Source organism: Amblyraja radiata, chromosome 5, assembly GCF_010909765.2.
Source record: "Amblyraja radiata isolate CabotCenter1 chromosome 5, sAmbRad1.1.pri, whole genome shotgun sequence".
NCBI classification, from domain to species: domain Eukaryota; kingdom Metazoa; phylum Chordata; class Chondrichthyes; order Rajiformes; family Rajidae; genus Amblyraja; species Amblyraja radiata.
The window spans coordinates 10,010,155-10,029,910 of record NC_045960.1 but is presented as its reverse complement, the minus strand read 5'-3'; the positions used below and the strand labels follow the sequence as shown (position 1 = coordinate 10,029,910).

General features: G+C 47.5%; 1 protein-coding gene across 1 annotated transcript in view; it reads right to left on the bottom strand.

Moving 5' to 3' along the window:
• Positions 1-12,491: 12,491 nt before the first annotated feature.
• LOC116972970 (xanthine dehydrogenase/oxidase-like) overlaps positions 12,492-19,756 on the bottom strand; it is an 84,094-nt gene continuing 76,829 nt past the window's right edge. Inside the window, exons 35-39 of the mRNA XM_033020574.1 lie at positions 17,164-17,229; positions 15,520-15,708; positions 14,730-14,897; positions 13,400-13,643; positions 12,492-13,014 (exon numbers count right to left, since the gene is read on the bottom strand). Of these exons, the coding sequence (XP_032876465.1) occupies positions 13,593-13,643; positions 14,730-14,897; positions 15,520-15,708; positions 17,164-17,229 (474 nt within the window). The 3' untranslated portion in view covers positions 12,492-13,014; positions 13,400-13,592. The remainder of the gene's footprint in view (positions 13,015-13,399; positions 13,644-14,729; positions 14,898-15,519; positions 15,709-17,163; positions 17,230-19,756) is intronic.

Here is a 19,756-nt window from a genome sequence, read left to right as displayed (position 1 = left end):
ACATGTACACATCCAAACATACATGCACACACTTACATCCACAGATAAACGTTTGAAAGGCATACACAGACACACACACAAACTAGAGTTAAACAATGCAACACTTTTAGGGTTCTTTTAGGTCAAAGGTAATAGCCCTCATTTGCAAAGGCACCATCGTGGGGGTGTGGTCTATAATATAAATATAAGCTCATTGTAGCTTAAAATGAATATTCATAGAGCAAACATCAGAACATTCGATTCTTGGCCAGGATGTGACATTTACATCAGAAATAAGACAGTTCTCTTACAGGTCTGGCACTGCCCCAGTCCCACTATGACCGTTACCCCCACTCTCCCCACTTTGGCAGTCAGCGGGGTTCAGTAAATGGGGAAACCTAGAGGATCTGTCCTGACCCTTTAATTAGGCAGGTTCATGAGCCATTAAAACCTGGGACATCTGCTGCAGTCTCATTTAATTTCCTATTAAAGCGACTGGAACATGCCTGCCTGGCACTGCCCGTCCCACTATGGCCGTCACCCCCACTCTGCACACTGGCAATCAATGGGGTTCAGTAAAGGGAGGAACCCACAAGAACTGCCCTAACCCATTAATTAGGCTGGTTCAGGAGCAGGACCTCTGCGACAGTGTCATTAAAAAAAACACACTCACAATTATATTCATCATATTAGAAACATAGAAACATAGAAAATAGGTGCAGGAGTAGGCCATTCGGCCCTTCGAGCCTGCACCGCCATTCAATATGATCATGGCTGATCATCCAACTCAGTATCCCGTACCTGCCTTCTATCCATACCCCCTGATCCCTTTAGCCACAAGGGCCACATCTAACTCCCTCTTAAATATAGCCAATGAACTGGCCTCAACTACCCTCTGTGGCAGAGAGTTCCAGAGATTCACCACTCTCTGTGTGAAAAATGTTTTTCTCATCTCGGTCTTAAAGGATATCCCCCTCATCCTTAAGCTGTGACCCCTTGTCCTGGACTTCCGCAACATCGGGAACAATGTTCCTGCATCTAGCGTGTCCAAACCCTTAAGAATTTTGTAAGTTTCTATAAGATCCCCCCTCAATCTTCTAAATTCCAGCGAGTATAAGCCGAGTCTATCCAGTCTTTCTTCATATGAAAGCCCTGACATCCCAGGAATCAGTCTGGTGAACCTTCTCTGCACTCCCTCTATGGCAATAATGTCCTTCCTCAGATTAGGAGACCAAAACTGTACGCAATACTCCAGGTGTGGTCTCAACAAGACCCTGTACAACTGCAGTAAAACCTCCCTGCTCCTATACTCAAATCCTTTTGCTATGAAAGCTATCATAGCATTTGCTTTTTTCACTGCCTGCTGCACCTGCATGCCTACTTTCAATGACTGGTGTACCATGACACCCAGGTCTCGTTGCATCTCCCCTTTTCCTAATCGGCCACCATTTAGATAATAGTCTGCTTTCCTGTTTTTGCCACCAAAGTGGATAACCTCACATTTATCCACATTATACTGCATCTGCCAAACATTTGCCCACTCACCCAACCTATCCAAGTCACCTTGCAGTCTCCTAGCATCCTCCTCACAGCTAACACTGCCCCCCAGCTTAGTGTCATCTGCAAACTTGGAGATATTGCCTTCAATTCCCTCATCCAGATCATTAATATATATTGTAAATAGCTGGGGTCCCAGCACTGAGCCTTGCGGTACCCCACTAGTCACTGCCTGCCATTGTGAAAAGGACCCGTTTACTCCTACTCTTTGCTTCCTGTTTGTCAGCCAGTTCTCTATCCACATCAATACTGAACCCCCAATACCGTGTGCTTTAAATTTGTATACTAATCTCTTATGTGGGACCTTGTCGAAAGCCTTCTGAAAGTCCAGATACAACACATCCACTGGTTCTCCCCTATCCACTCTACTAGTTACATCCTCGAAAAATTCTATAAGATTCGTCAGACATGATTTACCTTTCGTAAATCCATGCTGACTTTGTCCAATGATTTCACCACTTTCCAAATGTGCAGTTATCCCATCTTTAATAACTGACTCTAGCAGTTTCCCCACTACCGATGTTAGACTAACTGGTCTGTATTTCCCCGTTTTCACTCTCCCTCCCTTCTTAAAAAGTGGGGTTACGTTTGCTACCCGCCAATCCTCAGGAACTACTCCAGAATCCAAAGAGTTTTGAAAAATTATCACTAATGCATCCACTATTTCTGGAGCTACTTCCTTAAGTACTCTGGGATGCAGCCTATCTGGCCCTGGGGATTTATCGGCCTTTAATCCATTCAATTTACCCAACACCACTTCCCGACTAACCTGGATTTCACTCAGTTCCTCCATCTCCTTTGACCCGCAGTCCCCTGCTATTTCCGGCAGATTATTTATGTCTTCCTTAGTGAAGACGGAACCAAAGTAGTTTTTCAATTGGTCCGCCATATCCTTGTTCTCCATGATTAATTCACCTGTTTCTGACTGCAAGGGACCTACATTTGTTTTAACTAATCTCTTTCTCTTCACATATCTATAAAAACGTTTGCAGTCAGTTTTTATGTTCCCTGCCAGTTTCCTTTCATAATCTATTTCCCCTTTCTCCGGTAGACCGCTACCTCACAGTCCACCATGTAGGATCGTGGCTCGTTAGTCGGGCAGACAACAGTGCCCAGACGGGAATGTCCAGTCGAAGTTCGTAGACGGACGACCTGGCCCGGCAGTAGAGGCTTCAGTGGTCTGCTGGAACTGTCGTATGATCGTTTCTGGATGCTCTGCCTCTCTTGGAGACGTCTCTGGATAGTGGCAGACTCCAACGCACGAGGAACCAGCTGCTGTTGTGCGGTGGGGACCGGAGACCTCGTCAACCTCGTCAACCTCGACATCAGGCGCTGTGCCGGCGATCCCAGGGTACCGTCCCTGGCAATGTTTCTAAGATTCAGGAGATCGAGATAGACGTCCGACTTGGCGATGCGTGCTCACTCCAGCAAGTGCTTGGCACTCCTGACAGCGCATTCAGCGAGTCCATTACTCTGCGGATATTCGGGGCTGCTCGTGACGTGCTGGAAGTTCCATCGGTCTCCGAAAAGCTGGAACATGTGGCTGGTGAACTGCCGACCGTTGTCAGTTCTCAGGCAAACAGGAATGCCATAGGCGGAGAAGTGTCTCTTCAGCTTCTTGATGACCATCTCAGACGTGAGGGAGGTCAGTTTGTCAAGTTCAAACCAGTTAGAAAATGTGTCGACCAGAACGAGATCGTGCTTTCCGCACCATTCAAAAATATCTGCCGCCAGCGACGTTCTGGGCAGTGCTGGTGGCGGTTGTTGCAGAAGGGGCTGCCGCTGCTGATGAGGCGCAAGGTTGTTGCAAATGGGGCAGGAGGCTATGCGGTCCCGAATGTACTCGGCCATCCCCGGCCAGTAGAACAGACCACGAGCGCGTGCCAGTGTAGAATCAGCCCCTGGGTGACCGCTGTGTGCCTCTTTGAAGTAGGAAGTACGGCTGTACCTCTGTGGGCATGTCGGATCGTTTGTCTGGCCAGCCTGTTTTGATGATGGAGGAGAGGGTTTGAAGCGTAACGTCAGTGGCAGTGTGCGCAGCCAGGGCGCGCAGTTGCTTACTGGGGACGAGGTCGACGCCGAGGACCATGAAATCCTCCTGTTCATGGGGGTGTTGTTCGCAAGATGCCCGAGGTGCACGGGAGAGAGTGTCAGCAACGTGCATGTCCTTACCCTTCTTGTAGGTAATGGCGAAGTCGTACCGCTGCATCTGCAGCATCATGCGCTGCAAGCGAGCTGGCGCGGCATGGATGGGCTTGTTCAAGATTGTCACCAGCGGTTGATGGTCCGTCTCGACCGTGAATGTGTTGCCAAGGACGAAATCACGGAATTTGGTGCAGGCAAAAACGACAGCCAGCAGTTCCTTTTCGATTTGCGCGTAGCGCTGCTCCGTGTCGGTCATGGTGCGGGAGGCATACGCGACAGGTAGTAGAGTGCCGTCAGCAGATGGTTGCAAGCAGGCTGCGCCGAGCCCAAATCTCGAGGCATCACATGTGATCGTCACAGGACGGTTCAGGTCGAAAAAAGTCAGAACATCAAAGGCAGCCTGATGTTGCGGGAACCATGACCATGCAGTGTCCTTTTTGGTCAGCTGCCGCAGTGTGGAGCTTATTTCACTGAGGTTCGGTATAAACTTTCCGAGATAGTTTACCATGCCCAGAAAACGTTGCAGGCCTTTTACATCTGTGGGGGCAGGCATCTCTGTGATGGCAGCAGCTTTCTTCGGATCGGGTTTAAGGCCATCAGGAGTAAAGATGTGGCCAACGTAGGAAACCGCTGGAACCCGGAACTTACACTTGTCAGGATTGAGCTTGAGGTTTATCTTGCGAGCGCGCTCCAAGATGAGCCTGAGATTGTGATCGTGTTCCGCTGCGTCTTTGCCATATACGAGGATATCATCGACAATAATGGCACAAGGCAGGCCCTCGAATAGATGCTCCATGGCTCTCTGGAAGACTTCACTTGCAGAGTTGATTCCAAACGGCATTCTCAGGAACTTATATCTGCCGAATGGGGTGGCAAATATAGTGAGGCTTGATGACTTCTTGTCCAGCGGTTTCTGCCAGAAAGAGTTCTTAGCATCGAGAACAGAAAATATGGTGGCCATTCTGACCTTTGCCGCAACATCCTCCACGGTCTTCATGGCCGCATTCAATACGGTCATCCCAACCAAGCTCACCACCAAACTCCACCAGCTAGGCCTCAGCTCACCGATATGCGCTTGGATCCTGAACTTTCTCACGGAGCGACCGCAGGCAGTGAGACTGGGCCCGCACCTGTCCTCCACCATCACCCTGAGCACCGGCACACCACAGGGCTGTGTACTAAGCCCCATGCTCTACTCCCTCTTCACTCACGACTGTGTCCCTGCGTTCGACACCAACACCATCGTGAAGTTTGCAGACGACTCAACAGTGATTGGGCTGATCACCAACGGTGATGAAACAAAATACAGAACGGAGGTGCAGAACCTGGCGGTCTGGTGCGCCAATAACAACTTGGCACTAAACACCTCCAAGACCAAGGAGCTGATTATTGACTTCAGGAGGTCCCATTCTGGAGAATACGCCCCAATCTCCATTTACAGGGAAAGTGTGGAGAGAGTGTCCAGCTTTAAGTTTCTGGGCACTCACATTTCAGAAGACCTCACATGGTCCACAAACACCGCCGCGCTGGTCAAGAAGGCACAGCAATGACTGTTCTTCCTGAGGACATTAAAAAAGACTGGTCTGCCCCAACAGCTGCTGACAACGTTCTACTGCTGCACCACAGAGAGCATACTAACGTATGGCATCTCTGTGTGGTATCTCAGTTGCACGGAGGCGGAGAGGAGAGCTCTTCAGCGCATCGTCAACAGAGCGCAACGGATCATCGGGATAGAGCTACCAGCCTTGGAGGGCATCTACCACACGCGGTGCCTCAGGAAGGCCCTCAGCATCCATAAGGACTCATCACACCCCTGCCACGGTCTGTTTCAACTACTTCCCTCCGGCAGACGTTACAAGGCCTTCTACGCCCGAACCTCTAGACTCAGGAACAGTTTTATCCCAAGAGCTATAGCGGCTCTGAACCGGCCCTAATGAGTGCCCCCCCCCCACCCACCCCCTTTGGACAGTCTCCCTCAGATGGTCACGTCAATCAATTCAGCTTGCTTATTTATGTATTGTATTTATTTACCTTTCTTGTACATCAGTGGAGCTGCACACTAAATCTCGTTGCACTGACGTGCAATGACAATAAAAGATATATTATTATTATTATTATTATTATTATTATTATTATTATTATTATTATTATTATTATTATTATTATTATTATTATTATTATTATTATTATTATTATGTAGTGGGCGCTTAATGGCAGTATTCAGGTGTTTCGGGTTGATACACAGACGGATTTTGTTCTTTCCCTTCTTGAATGTGGCAATCATGGTCGAGACCCAGTCGGTGGGGTCGCTGACTGCTTCAATTACGCCCATGGAGGTCATGTCCTTCAGCATAGAGTGAACCCTGTCAGTCATGGCAAATGACAATCGGTGTGGGGCTCGGATGACGGGCGTCACATCGGGGTCAGTAATAATCCTGTAAGTCACGGGCAACCTGCCTAGGTTGTTGTCGAAGAGATCAGGGAATTCACTCAGCGGGTCAAACAAAATTTGTAGCTTATGGACGGTTTTTTTCAAAGGAAATCAGCCCCAGCTCCTGACAGGCACGATTACCAAGCAGGGTGGCTTAGTCAAAGTTCAGGATGTAAAAGGTTAAAACCCTTGTGGATCTTTTCAGTACACATCTCAAGTTGGTTTTGCCCAGAGGAACCAATACCTCCCCTCCGAAAGCATGTAAAGTGGACCTGTCCTTGATAAGAGGCTCGTTAGTTCTAATCTTGTTGAAAAGATTGATTGACATTGTGTTTACCTTGGACCCCGTGTCTAATTTCACGCCAAAGACCACATTGTTTACAGATATCATTACGGTCGGTTCTGGATTCGTCGTGGCTAATTGCAGCAGAGAGTAGATTGGGTAAACAGAATCATCTTGAGAATTAATTGGGCTGTGGGCTGGAACAGCTGTGAGCTGGTAATTGTTGGGAGTAACATTGTTGCTGTCTAGTCACAAAGAATTGAGATTAGACTTGGAGCTTGGCCAATTCCTCCCCCGAGCCCGGATTGAGGCCCTACACACTGAAGCAAAGTGGTTCAACTTTTTGCAGTAATTGCATGTTTTCCCGAGGGCGGGCCAGGCTGACTGTCTGTTGTGTAAGTAATTGCAGTTAGGACATCTCTGCTGCGGACCGCTGCGAACCGCCTGACTAGCTTGGGTCGTAAATCACCTGTTATCTGTGTTTGTTCGCTGCCTAGTGAAGCCCATCTCATTGATTGTTTTTGTTTCATGCGAGCCTTCTATAGGGTCGATGAATTCAGCAGTTCTGCATGCGTGCACAGCTTCATCAAGCGTCAAACCTGTCCGTCTCAGAAGCTCTGATCTGAGCTTTAAATCGCTCATGCCATTCACTAATATGTCCCTCGTTAGCTGATCAGTTAGCTGATCAATAGGAATTAGTTCGAACCAACCACGTTGGGCTAAACACATCAAATCAGATATAAACGAGTCTTCCCGTTCGCCAGGGAGCTGACGATGAGAGAAGAACCTTGCCCAATCCAAAATGTGGTTTGAGGGCAGGTCACAGATCTGGCTCAGTTTACGTAGCAGGACATTGGGGTCGTCAGGAGATTCTGCTGGGGTTATTACCTGACCGTTAGCATCGCGGACCGCTGGAGCATAGCGGAATGTTCTTGACCGACGAAGGGCAGCTGGACCCGCAAGGTTGAGCAGGAGAGAAGCCTTGACAGCATCTGGTTCATTTCGGTGTGCAATGTTCATGTAGTGCTGGTAGTCGAGTACAAACGTAGCCCAGCGTTCGCTGATATCCACATCAAAGACAAGAGGGCCAGGCTTTCGACAAGAGGAGGCCATCGTAAAGTAAGACAAAACTCCCCAAAATGATAAAAATAAAAAACCGTTATACAGAAAATGAGGGTCAGACCACTTCTGACGCCATGTAAACAATAGCCAAAGTCATTGCGTGGTTTAAACACGTCTTTAATAATCACTTCGCAGCACTAGGATAACTGGTCGCCAGTACACCCTAGCTGCTCGAACCCAAGTGCCCGGGGTGGGGCGTTAGTAAGAGTGTTAGTATGGGTGTTGTGAAGGGGTGGAGTTAGTGGTGCTGGCTTGTGTGTGATTGGTTCACATGCACACAATCTACAGATACTATCCCTGATTTCCCTTGTTATCCACGGATGCACTACTTTCCCTGATTTATTCTTTTGCCAAACTGGGATGAACAATTTTTGTAGTTCATCCATGCAGTCTCTAAATGCCTTCCATTGCATATCCACCGTCAACCCTTTTAGAATTAATTGCCAGTCAATCTTGGCCAATTCACGTCTCATACCCTCAAAGTTACCTTTCTTTAAGTTCAGAACCATTGTTTCTGAATTAACAATGTCACTCACCATCCTAATGAAGAACTCAACCATATTATGGTCACTCTTGCCCAAGGGGGCACGCACAGCAAGACTGCTAACTAACCCTTCCTCATTACTCAATACCCAGTCTAGAATAGCCTGCTCTCTCGTTGGTTCCTCTACATGTTGGTTTAGAAAACTATCCCGCATACATTCCAAGAAATCCTCTTCCTCAGCACCCCTGCCAATTTGATTCACCCAATCTATATGTAGATTGAAGTCACCCATTATAACTGTTTTGCCTTTGTTGCACGCATTTCTAATTTGCTGTTTGATGCCATCCCCAACTTCACTACTACTGTTCGGTGGCCTGTACACAACTCCCACTAGCGTTTTCTGCCCCTTAGTGTTTCGCAGCTCTACCATACCAATTCCACATCCTCCAAGCTAATGTCCTTCCTTTCCATTGCGTTAATCTCCTCTCTAACCAGCAACACTACCCCACCTCCTTTTCCTTTCTGTCTATCCCTCCTGAATATTGAATATCCCTGGATGTTCAGCTCCCAGCCTTGGTCACCCTGGAGCCATGTCTCCGTGATCCCAACTATATCATAATCATTAATAGCTATCTGCACATTCAACTCATCCACCTTATTACGAATGCTCCTTGCATTGAGACACAAAGCCTTCAGGCTTATTTTTACAACGCTCTTACCTTTTTTACAATTATGTTGAAAAGTGGCCCTTTTTGATTTTTGCCCTGGATTTGTCTGCCTGCCACTTTTACTTTTCACCTTGCTACCTATTGCTTCCACCCCCATTTTACACCTCTCTGTCTCTCTGCTCACCCATTTAAGAACCCCACCACCTCTTATTCTCTGTTTATTATTGTTTTCTTCTTTCCCCCCTACATGTTGGGTCTGAGTGCTTTCCTTCTCTGCCTCCTGCCTCACACACTGTCTACTAGCTTTCTCTATTTGAGTCCCTCCCCCCAACCGTTCTAGTTTAAAGTCTCCACAGTAGCCTTTGCAAATCTCCCCACCAGGATATTGGTCCCCCTCGGGTTCAAATGCAACCCATCCTTTTTGTACAGGTCGCACCTTCCACAAAAGAGGTCCCAATGATCCAGAAATTTGAATCCCTGCCCTCTGCACCAGTCCTTCAGCCACGCATTTATCCTAGATGGCGCTTATTTTCCCGATCTCATTTTCTAATTAGTTAAATTAATTAATGTGCAACGTTTGGCAATGATGAGTTATGACATCCTTCTCAATTATATTTCATCTACATCTGTGGAAAATTTCATGTGGTTTGGTGAATTGGGTCACGAAAACCTATTTCTAGACACATTTTTGATGCTCCGCCCACAGCCTAATTTGATGAAAGACTGGATAGACTCGGCTTGTACTCGCTAGAATTTAGACGATTGAGGGGGGATCTTATAGAAACTTACAAAATTCTTAAGGGGTTGGACAGGCTAGATGCAGGAAGATTATTCCCGATGTTGGGGAAGTCCAGAACAAGGGGTCACAGTTTAAGGATAAGAGGGAAGTCTTTTAGGACCGAGATGAGAAAAACATTTTTTACACAGAGAGTGGTGAATCTCTGGAATTCTCTGTCACAGAAGGTAGTTGAGGCCAGTTCATTGGCTATATTTAAGAGGGAGTTAGATATGGCCCTTGTGGCTAAAGGGATCAGGGGGTATGGAGAGAAGGCAGGGATGGGATACTGAGTTGGATGATCAGCCATGATCATATCGAATGGCGGTGCAGGCTCGATGGGCCGAATGGCCTACTCCTGCACCTATTTTCTATGTTTCTATAAAACTAAACCTGGCAGCTATAGGCCTATTGCTCTCCTCAACCTTGATCAAAAGGCTGTCACAAAAATACTAGCTAATAGACTGGGGAAGCATATTTCATCAATTATACACCCTGACTAAACAGGGTTTATTCCAGGTAGATTTTCGTTTTGTAATGTGCGTTGACTCCTGAATAATCTATATAGCTCCACCAAGAGGGGGGATTCCGGAGCGGCCATCTTATCCTTAGACGCCAAAAAAGCGTTCGACCAGATAGAGTGGGCCTATGTGTTAGAGGCACTTAAATGATTTGGGTTTGGGGATTCCTTTATTGCGTGGGTCAAAATGATGTATCTTTGTCCGACATAATAATATAATAATAATAATAATGTCTTTATTTATATAGCACATTTTTAGTCAACTTGCATTGACCCCAAAGTGCTTCACACAATTACTTCCATACAGACAGGCAAAGGTGGGTGAAGTGTCTTGCCCAAGGACACACACAGGCAAAGGTGGGTGAAGTGTCTTGCCCAAGGACACAACGACAGTATGCACTCCAAGCGGGATTCGAACCAGCTACCTTCCGGTTGCCAGCCGAACACTCAGCCCATTGTGCCATCTGTCGAGGACATCATCCATCCTCACTAATAATGATAAATCCGGACCTTTTGACTTACAACGTGGGGTCAGACATGGAGATCCTCTATCCCCCTTACTCTTTGATATTGCTCTGGAGCTCCTCGCAATAGGTATCAGGAGTCACCCAAACATCAGGGGTATTAAGGTGGGGAACGTGGAAAGTCGTGTGGGGCTTTATGCCGATGACACATTATATCTCTCCTTTCCAGAAGCCTCTGTTCGTCCCTTGTAACATTTTATTAAATCATTTGGCAAGCTTTCTGGATACACAGTCAACTAGAATAAGAGCAAGTTTATGCCTTTATCAGACAGTATAGATTCAGATTTCCTTGAGGCTCTACCATTTAAGATAGTATATGACCATTTTACATATCTAGGACTAAATACCCCTAAACCCCAAACTTATATTCAAACTCAACCACGCTGATATGATTACAAAGTTAAAACTGAACATAGAGAAGTGGAGGATTTTACCCGTGTCTATTGTGGGGCGTATTAACGCTTTCAAGATGGTATCTCTTCCTAGATTTTTATATTTATTCCAAAATATTCCAATTTTTCTTACTTCATCATTCTTTAAAAAACTGGACTCCATTATCCTTCCATTTATTTGGGGCTATAAAGCCCACTGTATAGCAAAGGCACATCTTCAAAAGCCAAAAAATGAGGGAGGCAAGGGCCTTCCTATATTTAGGCACTACTATCAGGCAGCCAATGCTAGAGCTCTGATTTACTGTCAATGGGGATTCCCAGATGAACCTTTGAAGAATATTAATAATGACCACTTGTGGCTAAACATTGAAAGCACAGCAGTGAAAAATTCCTCCCTTTGTACTTTGCTTTTTTCCAAAACAGAATTCCCACACAAGTTGGTTGGTGAGAATTTTATGTTAAGAAATTCGATTCGAATTTTAAATCAGATAAGAAGTTTCAGTACATTGTCGAATGTCTCTATTTACACCCCCATATGTCAAACCACTCCTTTTTGCCATCACAGCCGGATGGGGTGTTTGCTGTCTGGAGGGACAAGGGCCTTGCGACCCTCAGAGATCTATATATAGACAAAAAGTTTGCTTCGTTTAATCAGCTGAACTCAAAATTGAACCTTTTTTTCCACTATCTCCAAATTAGCCACTACGTTAAAGACCAAATTCCAAATTTTCAAACCATGCCTGACAGTTGCCCACTCTATGAGCTCCTGCAGCTTCCTCCGGACTCCAAACATCTAATATCTCGCTTTGTGTGTCTATTCACCACCTCTGTATCCACTACCCATCTGAAAGAAGCCTGGTCTACTGAGCTGAATTTCGAGGTGTCTGACGACATTTGGAATGAAGGTTTAACCAGAATCCAAACTTGTTCGATCAATGTCAGGTATAAACTGATTCAGTTTAAAGTCATCCACAGACGGGCTAATAATGGGAAAAAAGCTCATACTTAAATTCTGGAAAAATGCGCCTACACCAACAATAAAAATGTGGATATCAAATATGTTTGAAACACTACATCTGGAAGAGATGAGATTCCTCTTAGCAGGCAAAGCAGACCACTTCCAAAAGACGTGGTCTACGTTTTTGGAACTATTATAAGCATAAGGTGCAATAGTAATTAAAAAAAAAAAAATAAAAGGTACCAGGATCTGGTAACGGGGTGTAAAAAAAAACAAAGAAAAAACAAAACAACAAAAACACACTTGGTTGGTAGTCCCCTTTCTGCGGAGTTTAATGTTATAATAGAGCGATTGTTTCTCCTTTCTTTTTTCTTCTTTTCTAGGGTCTTCTTTCTTTCTTTACTTCCTTCTCTAACTTCTTTTCTAAGGGGCTTTCTTTTCTCAACACTCTCCTGCACCTTCACGACTCTTGCGCACTTTCTTTACTTTCTTTACTTCTATCTTTTTCTTAAAGCTCAAAAAATGAAGTGGTACAAAAAATGTATTAAGACATATGTGTTGTGTAGTATTGTAATTTATCGTACTTCTAATTTAAAAAAAAAAAAATAATAAATAAATTTAAAAAAATAAAAATAAAAAAAAAATAAAAAGTCATCCACAGACTCCATTACTCAAAGACCAAATTACATCGAATCTACCCAGCTATTTCTCCATTATGTGACAGATGCAAAGGTGCAGATGGTTCTTTAACACACATTTTCTGGCTCTGTCCTCATATACAGTACAAAGATACTGGTCTGGAATATTTAAATGGTTCTCTGCGGTTTATGGAAAAGATATTCCCCCTGATCCAGAGCTGGCACTTTTTGGATGCTCAGAGACTGCTTTGTACTTCACGTCTGAAGAACACCAAGCACTGATGCTTGGTATGGTGGCAGCCAAGAAAATGATCCTAACAGACTGGAAATTATCCACACCCCCCTGCTTCAAAAAATGGCTCAATTAAATGATAATAGTCATACAGATGGAAAGGATACGCTTCCACAACTCCAAGGTACCCAACAACTTTTTAAGTGTTTTGGGACCATTTATCAACCATCTCAAAGACCAATAATTTCATATTATCTGTAGTGATGTAGTCCTGTGCTCTTTACTTATGCTCTTGCAATGCCTGACTGTGTAGCACCATGTGAATTGCACCAATACTGTTATGTCTGGCCACTTTTTTTCTGTTGTCTTTTGTTTCTTTCTTTTCTTTCTCTTTTTTGTTTTGTTGTGTTAAAAACATTGGGGGGGAAAAAAAAAAGCGCTTTTAGTTTATTTTATTTTAGAGATACAGTGTGTAAACGGGCCCTTTAGTCCACCCAGTCCATGCAGACCGTTGATCACCCATACTCCAGCACTATCCTCCACACCAGGGGCAATTTACAGAAGGCCAATTAACCTACAAACCTGCACTGAGGAAACCGGAGCACCTGGAGAAAACCCACAGGTCACAGGGAGAACGTGCAAACTCCACACGGACAGCACCCGTAGTCAGGACGGAACCCGGGTCACTGGAGCTGTAAGGCAGCAACTCTACAGCTGCGCCACCGTGCCGCTCTAGAACCTCTGCTGGAGAGCTCGCGGGTTGTGGATGAAGATTTTGGCAGACGTGGAAGAGTTCGGATAAACGACAAGCCTCTGCTGCCGAGGAGGGAGAGCAGCTACATCACCATCAGACGCTCCCTTATTCACTGATTATTCAGCTCGGGCTACACCTCAACGTTCCAAGGAGTAAAGGTTCCCGGTTCCGCTGGTGGGCACTGGGGAAGGAAGGACAACCAAGTCCATTGTTACTTTCACATGCACAATGAAAATCCACACTGCAGTTGAAGAGGGAAGTACGGGTGAGTTCTAATTGTGGTGATTCCCAGACACTATGCGTTCGGTTTAAACATTCACACACAAGCTCAAAGACCCCAGGTGTTTACAAGGCAGCACAGTGGCACTGCGGTAGAGTTGCTGCCTTGCAGCGCCAGAGACCCGGGTTCGATCCTGACTATGGATGCTGTCTGTACGGAGTTTGTACATTCTCCCCGTGAACGAGTGGGCTTTCTCCGGGTGCTCTGCTTTCCTCTCACACTCCAAAAATGTACAAGTTCGTTGGTTAATTGGTTTGATAACATTGTAAATTAGTGCTAGTGTGTAGGATAGTGTGTGTGCAGGTATCGCTGGTCGGTGCGGACTCATGGGCTGAAGGGCCTGTTTCCGCGCTGTATCTCTAAAGACTAAAGGATGCCTCAGAATCTACACATCATCTCTGAGAAGGCACAGGCATTGACAGATGATGTTCTGGGAGTGCTTTACTGTCTGCAGAGGGTCCTGGTTAGTGTAGATGCGTTTACACATCAAAATACATGTGAATCACTTCACAAAGGATACTTGAGGATGTATCAGTAGTTATGGGGAAGTTGCATTTCTGTGCCTCTATTTACGGAGGGATACAGCTGGAAACAGGCCCTTCAGACCACCAAGTCCACGCTGACCAGTGATCACCCGTACACTAGTTCTAGGGACAATTTACAGAAGCCAATTAACCTACAAACCTGCACGCCTTTGGGATGTGGGAGGAAACCAGAGCGCCCGGAGAAAACCCACGCGGTCACAGGGAGAACGTACAAATTCTGTACAGACAGCACTCGTAGTCAGGATTGAACCTGGGTCTCTGGCGCTGTGAAGCAGCAACTCTACCGCTGCGCCACCCCCTGTGGATTGGAGGCATCACCACCTGTGCAGGCCTTGAGTGACAAGGCCGAGTGCGTGGGCAATGTTGGCATTGGGACGGTGAGGAAGGTTCCAGCCCGCCCCCTCTGTCCGCTCGTCCCGGCCCTACGGTGGGAAGCCCTTACCATCTGGGTGAGGAAGTCGGTGCAGGCGAGTCGTATCCTGTCTGGCGAGGCCGGGCTGTCTAGACGGAACGGCTCCGTGACTCCGGTCCCAGTCCTGGTGGCGGCCACGGCATCCTTGATGGCAAAGAATATGGAGGCGGCAAGAAACAGAGGGGGCTCTCCGACGGCCTGTTGGAAACACACCAGATCCCAATGGATCACTCACATCCCAACCAATAAACAGACCAGATCCCAGTGGATCACACACCAACCCCTCCAATAACCACACCAGATCTCAGTGGATTACTCACATCCGAATAAACACACCACTGGATCACTCACCCACCCCTCCAATAAACCAATGACACCCCTGGAGAGTGGATCCCTCTATTTTGAGGGTTTGGACTTCTCCGATGGGGGCCAGCATTTATTGCCCATCTCTGGTTACACTAGGGTTGGGCAGCTTGCTGGTCCATGAAAGATCCATCCACCTATATGTACAGGACTCACACACACACAGCCCACAACGTCAGGAGATGACACGAGGGGTGGATTGTTACAAGATCCCATGACTTCAGGGCAGTGGAAGGTGGGCTTTGCAAACATAAAGATGCCAGATTCTTCCCGGCTATTAAAGCCGACTGCTGCCATGGTGGGACTGGTACTCTGCACGTTGGATAACGGCCCTGCACCACTGGTTTCCTCGCTGTGATTCTAGTGACTTTCACCTGATGCTGAACAAACTCGTGCAGTTTGTACAGATGGTACCTGGATCCCTCTGTCGGTTAAGCAGCAAATGTCCTGCAGTCACCTTGGATGAATAGATGGCTTTCTTGTTGGGAGCTTCCCGAAGCAGGGACACGTTGAACCGGGCAGGAATGTCGCCAGCCGTCGGGATCTTGTAGGTGCCCGGACCCCGTGTGTACAGAACTCCATCCGGAGAATAGCGCAACTCCTCCAGAGTGAAGAGACCCAGACCCTGGGCAAAGGCTCCTTCCACCTGGCAGACGGGAGAGGGAGGGGAGAGAGGGGGGAGTGAGGGGGGGAGTGAGAGAGGGGGAGAGAGGGGGGAGTGAGAAAGGGGAGAGAGAGGGGGGAGGGAGACAGGGAGAGGGGGGAGGAGGGAAAGAGGGGGAGGGGGGGGTGAGAGGGGAGGAGTGAGGGGGAGAGAGAGGGGGGAGTGAGAGAGGGGAGAGGAAGGAGTGAGAGAGGGGAGGGAGTGAGAGAGGGGAGGGAGTGAGAGAGGGGAGAGGGCGAGAGAGGGGAGGAGTGAGATGGGGAGAGAGGGGGGAGTGAGAGAGGGAGGAGTGAGAGGGGGAGTGAGAGGGGGAGTGAGAGAGGTGGAGAGGGAGGTGAGAGAGGGAGAGGGGGAGAGAGGGGGGTGAGAGAGAGGGGGAGAGGGGGGAGTGAGAAAGGGGAAGTGAGAGAGGGGGGAGAGGTGGAGTGAGAAAGGGGAGAGAGAGGGGGGAAGTGAGAGAGGGGGAGGGAGAGGGAGAGGGGGAGGGAGAGAGGGGGAGAGAGGGAGATAGGGAAGGGAGAGAGAGCGAGAGGGAGAGCAGAAGAGAGAGCAGGAGAGAGGCAAGGAAGAGGTGGAGGTTGTGGGAGGGAGGGGGAGGAGAGGAGGGAAGAGGTGTAGAGGAGGGAGAGGTAGAGGGAGAGAGGGGGATAGAGGGAGAGAGGGGGGAATGAGAGGGAGGAGAAAAAGAGACAGAGAATGGTGTGAAAACATTAAAGAGATAGAGAGAAATATAGAGACAGACAGAAAGAACGAAAGAGAGGGAGAGAGGAATGCGAGAGATACTCAGTGAGAATAGAGAGAAGGAGAAAGGAGAAACAGAGTGGGAGACATAGAAAGAGAAAGACAAAGAATGAGGTTGAGAGAGAGAAAGAAGATAGTGAGCGCAGAAAACCTTCAGTAAACTGCCCGTGAACCTCTCACCTTTCCCCCTTTGTCTTTCACAGGTTGTGGCAATCTACACCCAGGGGTCACAGTTTAAGAATAAGGGATAAGCCATTTAGAACGGAGATGAGGAAACAGTTTTTCACACAGAGAGTTGTGAGTCTGTAGAATCCTCTGCCACAGAAGGCAGTGGAGGCCGGTTCACTGGATGTTTTCAAGAGAGTTAGGGGCCTGTTAGAGGTAATTCAAGAGTTCTCCCGAGTTTCCCCTGAAACAAAGATTTAGATTGAGCTCTTTGGGCTAAGGGAATCAAGGGATATGGGGGGAAAGCAGGAATGGGGTACTGATTTCCCCCGGGTCTCAGTTTTCTTCCCAGTGCAGGTTTGTAGGCCAATTGGCTTCAGTAACATTGGTCTCGGAGGGCCGAAGGGCCCGCTTCCGTGCTGTATCTCTAAACTAAACTCAAAGTTAGTGACAAAATGGCTATAAACCATTCCTGGACAGGTTGAGATTCAGGAATTACGTCTTTCCCCACGTTTTCATCAGGAAGCTCACCTGCCCGATGTCCACCGCTGGGTTCAGGCTCAGACCCACGTCCATGACAATATCCGTGCGCAGGTTCTGAAATCAAGGACAGTCCGGAGTGAAGACAAGTTAATCGACTGTGCATCATGCAGACTCACGTAGCTGATATGCAAAGGTATAGTGGTGCAGCGGTAGAGTTGCTGCCTTACAGCGCCAGACACCGAAGTTCCACCCTGACTACGGGTCCTCAGTTTAGTTTCGAAATACAGCGCGGAAACAGGCCCTTCGGCCCACCGAGTCTGCACCAACCAGTGATCCCCGTTCATTAACACTGTCCTACACACAAGGGACAAATTTCAATTTGTACCAGGCCAATTAACCTACAAACCTGCACGTCTTTGGAGTATGGGAGGAAACCGGACATGCCGGAGAAAACCCACGCGGTCACGGGGAGAAGGTACAAACTCCATACAGACAGTACCCGTAGTCGGGATCGAACCCAGGTCTCTGGCAAGAAACTCTACCATTGCTACTGTAAAGCAGGAACTCTACCCTGCACCACCGTGCAATCTGTCTGTATGGAGTTTGCAGGGTCCACCTGTGACTGTGTGGGGTTTCGCTGGGTGCTCCGGTTTCCTCCCACACCCCAAAGATGTGCAGGCTTGTAGGTTAATTTCTCTTCTGTAAATTGTAAATTGTTCCTAGTGCGTAGGATAGCGCTAGAGTACGGGGTGATTGCTGGTTGGTACGGACCCGGTGGAGGGGCTTGTTTCCACGCTATATCTCTAAAGTTTAAAGTGTAAAGCTAACCGAGGAAATCCATTCTCCCACTGAATGAAAACTTTATTGTCATTCAGATATACACCTAGACACAGTGCACCTTGAACGAAATTTCGTTGCATTTGACTCTCCAATCAGGTAAATAGTAAAAGTAAAAGTGCTAGGTGCGTCCATAAAAATGCCTCATGTGCATGGTTCTGTAAAATAAATATATAGAAAAAGTTTTTAAAAAGTGTCGATATTTAAAAAGTTCTAGCCTCGGTTTTGTTGATTGTTCAGTAATCTTATGGCCTGGGGGATGAAGCTGTTGCAGAACCTGGTTGTCCCGCTCTTCATGCTGCGGTACCTCCTCCCAGAGTTAAGCAGTATAAACAGTCCGAATTGTGGGTGTGTGGGGGCTCTGGTAATGCCCTTAGCTCTAATCAGACAGCGCTTGTACCCCATGTCCATGATTGAAGGAAGAGAAGTCCCAATGATTTTTTCCGCTGTCCTCACCACTCTCTGAAGGCACTTCCAGTCCGCAGCTGTACAGCTGCCGCACCACGTAGAGATGCAGCTGGTCATGACCGACTCAATTGTGCTTCTGTAGAAAGTGGCGAGGATGGGAGGGTGGAGGTGTAAACTTCTCAACCTGCGGAGGAAGTACAACCGCTGCTGTGCCCGTTTTGCCAGAGATGTAATGTTTGTGGGCCAGTTTAAGGTGTCCGTTATATGCACCCCCAGGAACTTGATCTTTTTCACCTGCTCCACTGCTGAGTTGTTGATGCAAAGTGGAGTGTGACTGGGCTGAATTTTCCTTCTGAAATCGACGACAATCTCCTTGGTTTTGTTCACATTTAGGAGAAGGTTGTTCCTGCTGCACCAGCTCACGAGCTGTTCCACCTCCTCTCTATATGCCTGGTCGTCGTTATTGCAAATGAGGCCCACTACTGTTGTGTCATCCGCGTATTTGATGATATGGTTAGTAGTGGACCTGGCGACACAGTCATGTGTCATCAATGTGAAGAGCAGCGGACTCAGGACACAGCCCTGAGGGGATCCGGTGCTCAGTGTGATGACCGAGGAGGTGTTCTTCCCCACCCGCACAGAATTCTCCCACTAATTCTAAATTCCTGCAATCTATTCTCTGCACATTCCCAATTCCACCAGGTGGCGCCACCGTAGTGGCAGCCTCGCCAACAGTCTGTGTGTCCATTCTACCGTTTATATTATTTTAAGTATGTTCTAATAGTTTGTTTCAATGTTTCTTGGTTAGTTTATGTGGGGGGTGGGGGAAGGGGGGGGGTAATATGGGGCAACTTTTTTTCAGTCACATACCTGAACGGAGATGCGATTTTTTCCGTGTCGCATCACCCCCCCCTTTGCAGCCTAACAACGTGGAGTGGTGCGGCCTTTCCTGGAGACCTTCAAGCCACGGGCATGGCGCGTACTTACCATCGCGGAGTCGGGGATCCTTTGCCGAGGATCACCAGAAGAAAAGCTCCGAATGCGGGGCCTGTGGACTTTAACACCGTGAAGCCCGCGGTCTCCGGTAAGAAGTGGCCGACTCGGGAGCTGCGGGGCCAACGGGAGTGTTCCAATCCGTCCCGATGCTGGAGTTTCGATCATCCCGACGAGAGGGCTTGGACATCGGACCATCAGCAACGGCAAGTGCAGATGGTTCAAGGCCCCGACCACGGGTGACCAAAGGAGGAAGATGACTGAACTTTATTGCCTTCCATCACAGTGAGGAATGTGGATTCCACTGTGGTGGATGTTTATGCTAAATTTATTTTATGTGTGTATTGTGTTCTTTTCACTTAGTAGGGTTGTATGGTAACTCAAATTTCACTGCACCTTAGTT